Source organism: Acinonyx jubatus, chromosome B2, assembly GCF_027475565.1.
Source record: "Acinonyx jubatus isolate Ajub_Pintada_27869175 chromosome B2, VMU_Ajub_asm_v1.0, whole genome shotgun sequence".
Lineage (NCBI taxonomy): Eukaryota > Metazoa > Chordata > Mammalia > Carnivora > Felidae > Acinonyx > Acinonyx jubatus.
Window position 1 is genome coordinate 95,509,140 of NC_069385.1, and position 8,852 is coordinate 95,517,991.

Genomic DNA, 8,852 nt, shown 5'->3' on the forward strand with positions numbered 1-8,852 from the left:
AAGCAACCAGAAAACAATTAACAGTGGGAAAATTACATAAAGTACCAGTGATTACTTTAAATATAAATGGACTAAATACCCCAATCAAAGGACACAAGGTTGTGAATGGATAAAAAAATAAAAAAATAAAAAGACTTAACTATATGCTACCTAAAGAGACTCATTTCTGACTTAAAGATACATACAGATGGAGAGAAGACATGAAAAAAGATATTCCAGAAAATGAAAACAAAAAGAAAGCAGGGTTACACTTCAGAGATTTTATCAAGAGACAGAGAAGGGCATTAAATAGTGGTACCACCTATAAATATCTATGCTTCCCTTTCTCTCTCCCGGCCATTTTGGCGGTTGCTTCTGGTTGGGTCCGCCCCGCACCTAAGGCAGGAAGACGGTGGCCGCAAAGAAGATGAAAAAGTCGATGGAGCCCATCAACTCTAGGCTCCAACTCGTTATGAAAAGTGGGAAGTATGTGTTGGGGTACAAGCGGACTCTGAAAATGATCAGACATGGCAAAGCGAAACGGGTCATCCTCCCCAACAACTGCCCAGCCTTGAAGAAATCTGAAATAGAATACTATGCCATGTTGGCCAAAACTGGTGTCCATCACTACAGCGGCAGTAATATTGAATTGGGCACAGCGTGTGGGAAATACTACAGAGTGTGCACACTGGCTATTATTGATCCAGGTGATTCTGATATCATTCGAAGTAAGCCAGAACAGACTGGTGAAAAGTAAATCACGTAAAATTTTTCATTAATAAAATTGGCTAGAGCTTGTTAATAAATAAATAAATAAATAAATAAATAAATAAATAAATAAATATGCTTCCGAAATAGGTATGCTTAAATATATAAAGCAAATAGTAACAGATATGTAGAGAAAAAATTGACAGTAAGGCAATAATAGTAGGGATCGTTAGCCCTCCACTTACATCAATGAATATATTTCTCAGGCAGAAAATCAGTAAAGAAACAGTGGCCTTAAATGATACATTATACCAGATTGACTTCATAGATGGTAGAAAACTTTGCAGCCAAAAGCAACAGAATACACTTTTTTGTGTCAATTGCACATGGATCAACTCCAGGATAGATCACATGTTACATCACAAAGAAAGTCTCAATAAATTTAAAAAGGTTGAATCATATCAAGTATCTTTTCCAACCACAAAGTATGAAACTAGAAATCAATTTCAAGAAAAAACTGGGAAAAACAAACACATAGAGGCTAAATAGAATGCTAATGGGTCAACACGAAAATCAAAGAGGCAATCAAAAAATACCTGGAGAAAATTGAAAATAGAAATACAACATTCAAAAATCTATGGGATGCAGCAAAAGCAGTTCTAAGAAGGAAGTTTATAGTGATAAAACTTTACTTCAAGAAACAATATCTCAAATAAACAATCTAAACTTACAGCTAAAGGAACTGGAAAAAAAGAACAAACAAATCCAAACATTAGTAGAAGGAAGGAAGTAATAAAAATCACAGTAGAAATAAATAAGAAAAAACAAAATAATAGAACAGTTCAATGACACTAAGGGCTGGTTCCTTGAAACGATAAATAAAATTAATAAGCCTTCAGCCAGACTCATCAAGAAACAAGAATACTAGGCCCAAATATATAAAATAAAAAATGAAACAGAAGTTACACCAAAACCACAGAAATACAGAGATTAGAAGAGATTGCTACAAACATTTATAGGCCAACAATTTGAATGACCTAGAAGCAATGGGTAAATTCCTAGAAACATAATCTTTCAAGTCTTGAATTAGAAAGCAAAATCTGAATAGACTGATATCTAGTAATGAAATTGTATTGGTAATCAAAAAACTGCCAATAAACAAAAGTCCAGTTCACACAGCTTCACATGTAAATTCCACCATTTAATGAGTAGTTAATACCTGTCCTTTTCAAACTGTTCCCAAAAATTGATGAGAAAAGAACATTTCCAAATTCATTCTGAGGCCAACATTACCCTGGTAACAAAACCAAAGTTACTACCAAAAAACAGAACTATAGGCCAATATCCGTGATGAACATAAATGCAAAGATCCTTAAAATATTGTAGCAAACTAAAGTCAACAATACATTAAAATGATCATACACTCTGATCAAATGTAATTTATCCCAGGGATGGAATAATGGTTTGCTTTACACAAATCAAAGTGATACACCACATTAACAAAATGAGGGATAAAAATTATATAATAATCTCAATAGACATAGTAAAAACATTTGATAAAATTCAACATACATTTATGATAAAAATTCTCGGGGCACCTGGGTGGTTCAGTCGGTTAAGGGTCTGACTTCAGCTCAGGTCATGATCTCACAGTTTGTGAGTTTGAGCCCTGCATTGGGCTCTCTGTTTTCAGCACAGAGCCCACTTCGGATCCCCATCCCCCTCCCACTCTGCCCCTCCCTGTTCACACTCTCTTTCTCTAAAAAGTGACAAACATTAAAAACTCTCAACAAAGTGGGTTTGGAGACAACATACCTCAACATATTAAACAGTGTGGTAAAGCAACAGCTAACAGAATACTCAATGAAAAGCTTTTCTCAAAAGCTTTTGGCTTTTCATCTAAGATCTAAAACAAAACAAGAATGTTGGCTCTCATCGCATTTATTCAACATAATATTGAAATTGTAGCCACAACAATGAGACAAGAAATAGAAATAAAGGCATCCATTGGCAACAAGTAAAACTGTCACTGTATGCAGATGACATGATACTGTAGATTAAAAAAAAACCTAAAAACCACCACAAGACTAGAAGTAATAAACGAATTTAAGAAAGTTGCAGGATAAAAATTAATATACAGAAATCAGATAAATTTCTACGCAGTAATAACAAACTACCAGAAAAAGAAATTAAGAAAACATCCCTACTTAAAATTGCATCATAAAGAATAAAATACCTAGGAATCAATTTAACCAAGGAGGTGAAAGACCAGTACTCTGAAAACTGTAAGACATTGATGAAAGAAATTGAAGATGACACAAATAAATGGAAAGATATTTTGTGCTCATAAGTTGAAAAAATTCATATTGCTAAAATGTAATTAGTACCCAAAGCAATCTATAAATTCAATACAATCCCTATCAAAATACCAAAGGCATTTTTTACAGAATTAGAACAAATAAAGCTGAACATATCATTCTCCATGACCTCAAGCTATACTATAAAGCTATAGTAATCAAAACAGTAGGGTAGAGAAGAAAAACAGATACATAGACCAATGGAACAAAACAGAGAGTTCAGAAATAAACCCACATTTATGTGGTCAATTAATCTAAGACAAAGGAGGCAAGATATACAATGGGAAAAGGACAGTCTTCAAAAAATGGTGCTGGGGAAACTGGACAGCTAGAGGAAAAAGAATAAAACTGAACCAGTTTCTTACACCATATACAAAAATAAACTCAAAATGCATTGAAGACCTAAATGTAAGACCTGAAACCATAAAACACCTGCAAGAAAACATAGGCATTAAACTCTTAGACATTAGTCTTAGCAGCATTTGTTTGGCTCTCTCTCCTCACGGAAGGGAAACAAAAGTAAAAATAACAAATGGGATTACATCAAACTAAGAAGTTTTTGTACAGTAAAGGAAACCATCAACAAAACAAAAAGTCAACCTACTGAATGAGAAAAGAAATTTACAAATGATATATCTGTAAGGTGTTAATATCCAAAATATATAAAGCATTCATACAAGTCAACACCAAAAAACAAGTAATCCAGTTAAAAATGAGCAGGAGACCTGAATGAATATTTTTTCCAAAGAGAGCAGATGGGCAATATCACTAATTATCAGGGAAATGCAAATTTTAAAAAACACAGATATCACTTCACACAAGTCAAATGGCTATTGTCAAAAAGACAAGAAATAACAAGTATTGGCAAAGATGTGAAGAAAAAGGAACCATTGTGCTCTACTGGTGGGAATGTAAATTGGTGTAACCACCATGGAAAAAGAGTATGGAGTTTCTTCAAAAAATTAAAAATAGGGGCGCCTGGGTGGCTCAGTTGGTTAAGGGTCTGACACTTGGTTTCATGATCTCAGGTAATGATCTCAAGCCCCATATTAAGCTCTATGCCGACAGTGCAAAGCCTGCTTAGGATTCTCTCTCTCCCTCCCTCTCTGCCCCTCCCCCACTCACTCTCTCTGTCTCTCTCTCAAAAATAAATAAACTTAAAAAAAAATTTTTAAGCAAAAATAAAGCTACCATATGGTCCAGCAATCTCGCTTCTGGGTAATTACCCAAAGAATACAAAAACATAAATATGAAGCTATATGCACCCCTGTGTTCATTGTAGTATTATTTATAATAGCCAAGATATAGAAGCAAACTTATTTTGCTTAGTTTGCTTTGCATTGATAGTTGGATAAAGATGTGGTGTATATGTACAATGGAATATTACTCAACCATAAAAAAGAATGAAATTTTGCCATCATGACAACATGGATGGACCTAGAGGGTATTATGCTAAGTGAAATAAATCAGAGAAAGACAAATACCACATGATTTTGCATGATACATACATATGATTATATGTATAATCTAAAAATATATATATGCAAACAATATAAAACAGAAACAGATTCACAACAATAGAGAGCAAACTGCTGGTTGCCAGAGGAGAGGGACTGAGGGGAATGGACAAAATAAGTGAAGGGAATTAAAAGGTACAATCTTCTAGTATAAAATAAGTCCTGGCATGTAAAGTACAGCATAGGGAATATAGTCAATAATGTAATAACTTTGGTAACAAATGGCAACTAAATTTTTCATGGTGATCATTTCATAAATTATATAAATTTTGAATCACCATGTTGTACATCTAAAACTAATATAATAGTATATGTCAAGTATACTTCAGTTAAAAATAAAATCAGGGGCTCCTAAGTGGCTCTGACCTCAGTTCAGGTTACGATCTTGTGGTTCATTGGTTCAAGCCCGGCATAGGTCTCTGCACTGGTGGTGAGGAGCCTGCTTGGGATTCTCTCTCTCTCTCTCTCTCTCTCTCTCTCTCTCTCTCTCTCTCTCTGTCTCCCCTCTCAAAATAAATAAATAAGCTTTAAAATAATAATAACATAAAATCATAATAATTAAGGAAATATAACATCAAAGCTCCATAAAAGAAAAAAATAAAACAACAATACATAATAATAAAGATACCCATTGTAGTTTGCAACTGGATTTTTTTGATAATCATTTTCCAAACATACCATGCAGGAGTTTATCAAAGTCTTGTGGTTTCATTGTGCAGATATTTCACTTGGACAAATTTATTCCTAAGTATTTTATTATTTTTTATGCTATTGTGAATGGGATAGTTTTCTATTTAATTTTCTGATGTTTTGTTTGTGTATAAAAACACCACTGATTTATTATGTTGATTTTATATCCTGCAACTTTACTGAATTCGTTGAACAGTGTTTTGGTTGAGTAAATAGAATATTCTATAAGATCATATCATCTGTACATAGTGACAATTTTACTTCTTTCTGATTTGGATGCCTTTCATTTGTTTATTTTCCCTGATTGCTCTAGCCAGCACTTTCAGTACTATGTTTAATAAAAGTGATGGCAGAGGGCATCCCTGTCTCTACCTGATCTTAGAGGAAACGTTTATAATTTTTCACCACTGAGTATGATAATGGTTGTGGCTTGTCATATATGGCCTTTATTGGTTGAGGTATGTTCTTTCTATACACAATTTGTTGAGGGTTTTTAATCATGAAAGGATACTGAATTTTGTCAAGTGTCTTTTCTGCTGCATCTATTTAGATTATTATATGATTTTTGGTTCACTCTATTAATGTGGTGTATCTCATTTACTGATTTGTGTATATTGAACCATCCTTGCAAACCAAGGATAAATTCCACTTGATCATGATGTATGATCCTTACAATGTGTTGGTGTTAATCCCCAACACCTATTTAACCCATCTTCCCACCTACCTCCTCTCTGGTAACTATCAGTTTGCTCTCTATAGTTAAAAGTTTGTTTCTTGGTTTTCCTCTTTTTTTTTCTGTTTGCTCATTTGTTTTATTTCTTAAATTCCACAAATGAGTGAAATCATATGGTATTTGTCTTTCTCTGACTGACTTATTTCCCTTAGCATTATACTCTCTTGTTCCATCCATATTGTTGCAAATGGCAAGATTCCATTCTTTTTTATGGCTGAGTAGTATTCCACTGTATACATATACCACCTTTTCTTTATCCATTCATCAGTCATTGGACATTTGGACTGTTTCCCTAATTTGGCTATTGTTGATAATGCTACTATAAACATTGGGGGTGCATATATCCCTTTGAATTAGTATTTTTTATTCTTTGGGTAAACAACTAGTAGTGCCATTGCTAGATAATAGGATAGTTCTATTTTTAACTTTTTGAGGAACCTCCATACTGTTTTCCACACCAGTTTGTATTCCCACCCACAGTGCAAGAGAGTTCCCCTTTCTCCACATCCTTGTCAATACTTGTTGTTTCTTGTGTTGTTGATTTTAGCCATTTTGTCAGGTATGAAGTGGTATCTCACTGTAGTTTTGATTTGTATTTCCTTAATGATCAGTGATGTTGAGCATGTTTTCATGCATCTGTTGGTCATCTGTCTTCTTTTAGAAAATGTCTATTAATGTCTTTTGCCCATTTTTTAATTGAATTATTCATTTTTGGGATGTTGGGTTTTATAAATTCTTTATGTATTTTGGATACTAACCCTTACCAGATATATCATTTGCAAACATCTACCCCCATTCCATAGGTTACCTTTTAGTTTTATTCATTGTTTCCTTTGCTACGCAGAAGCTTTTTCTTTTGATGTAGTACCAATAGTTCATTTTTGCTTTTGTTTCCTTGCCTAAGGAGGCTATCTAGAAAGAAATTGCTACAGTTGATATCAAAGAAGTTACTGCCTGTGTTCTTTTCTAGGATTTTTATGGTTTCCTGCCTCACATTTAGGTCTTTAATCCATTCTGAATTTATTTTTGTGTTTGGTGTAAAAAAGTGGTCCAGTTTCATTCTTTTGCATGTTGCTGTCCAGTTTTTGCAACACCACTTATTGAAAAGACTGTCTTTTTCCCATTGCATATTCTTTCCTGCTCTGTTGAAGATTAAGCAACCATATAGTTGTGGCTTCATTTCTGGGTTTTCTATTCTGTTCCATTGACTATTTTTGTGCCAGTACCATATTGGTTCAATCACTACAGCTTCTAACATAACTTGAAGTCTGGAATTGTGATGCCTCCAGCTTTGCTTTTCTTTTTCAAGATTGCTTTGCCTATTTGGGATATTTTGTTGTTCTGTGCAAATTTTAGGATTCTTCTAGCTCTATGAAAAATGCTGGCAGTATTTTGATAGGGATTGCATTAAACGTGTAGATTGCTTTGGGTAGTATAGACATTTTAACAATATTTGTTCTTCCATCCTTGAGCATGGAATGTCTTTCCATTTCTTTGTGTCATCTTCAATTTCTTTCCTCGGGATTTTATAGTTTTCATAGTAAAGATCTTTCACCTCTTTGGTTAGGTTTATTCCTAGGTATCTTATGGTTTTTGATGCAATTGTAAATGTGATTGTTTCCATGATTTCTCTTTCTGCTGCTTCATTATTGGTATATAGAAATGCAACAGATTTGTGTACATTGGTTTTGTATCTTACAACTGTACCGAATTTGTTTATCAGTTTCAGCAGGTTTTTGGTGGAGTCTTTTGGGTTTTCTATATAGAGTATCATGTCATCTGCAAATAGTGAAAGTTTGACTTCTTCCTTGCTGATTTGGATGCTTTTTCTTTCTTTTTGTTGTCTGATTGCTGTGGCTAGGACTCTAAGTACTTTGTTAAATAACAGGGGTGAGAGTGAACATCCTTGTCTTGTTCTTGACTGTAGAGGAAAAGTTCTCAGTTTTTCCCCATTGAGTATAATATTAGCTGTGGGTTTTTCATATATGGCCTTTGTTATGTTGAGGTATGTTCACCCTAACCCTACTTTGTTGTTTTATATCATGAGTGTTGTACTTTCTCAAATGCTTTTTCTGCATATGTTGAAATGATCATATGGTTCTTATTATTTCTTTTATTAATGTGGTATAATTGATAATAATTCACTGATTGATTTGTGAATATTGAACAACACTTGCAACCCAAGAATAAATCCCACTTGATTGCAGCGAGTGATTTTTTAATGTATTAATGAATTCAGTTTGCTAGTATTTTATTGAAAATTTTTGCATCCATGTTAATCAGAGATATCGGGCTATAGTTCCCGTTTTTAGTGGAGACTTTATCTGGTTTTGGGATCAGGGTAATTCTCCTCAAAGAATGAGTTTGAAAGTTTTCCTTCTTTTTCTGTTTTTTGGAATAGTTTGAGAAGAATAAGTATTAACTCTTCTTTAAACACTTGGTAGAAATCACCTCTGAAGCCATCTGGTCTTGGACTTTTGTTTGTTCAGTTTTTTGATTATTGACTCAGTTTCTTTGCGGGTGTTGATCAGTTTTGGTAGTTTATATGCTTCTAGACATTTATCCATTTCTTCCAGGTTGTCCAACTTATTGGCATATAGTTTCTCATAATTCTCATAATTGTTTGTGTTTCTGTGGTGTTGTTTTTATTTCTCCTCTCATTCTTGGTTCATTTATTTGGGTCCTTTCTCTTTTATTTTTGATAAGACTGGCTGGAGGCTTATTAATTTTATTAATTTTTCAAATTCTTTCAAAGAACCAGCTCCTGGTTTCATTGATCTGTTCTATTGTTTTTGGTTTTTGGTTTTTGTTTTGTTTTGTTTTAGTTTCTGTATCACTTATTTCTGCTCTAGTCTTTATTATTCCTTC

The 8,852-nt window shown here is 33.7% G+C and overlaps 1 protein-coding gene across 1 annotated transcript; it reads left to right on the plus strand.

Moving 5' to 3' along the window:
- The first annotated feature begins 431 nt into the window (after positions 1-431).
- LOC113598557 (60S ribosomal protein L30-like) lies at positions 432-820 on the plus strand. The gene has a single exon (XM_027056384.2). It carries the CDS (start codon positions 452-454, stop codon positions 734-736), a length of 285 nt encoding a protein of 94 aa, XP_026912185.2. The 5' UTR covers positions 432-451; the 3' UTR covers positions 737-820.
- The last annotated feature ends 8,032 nt before the right edge of the window (positions 821-8,852 follow it).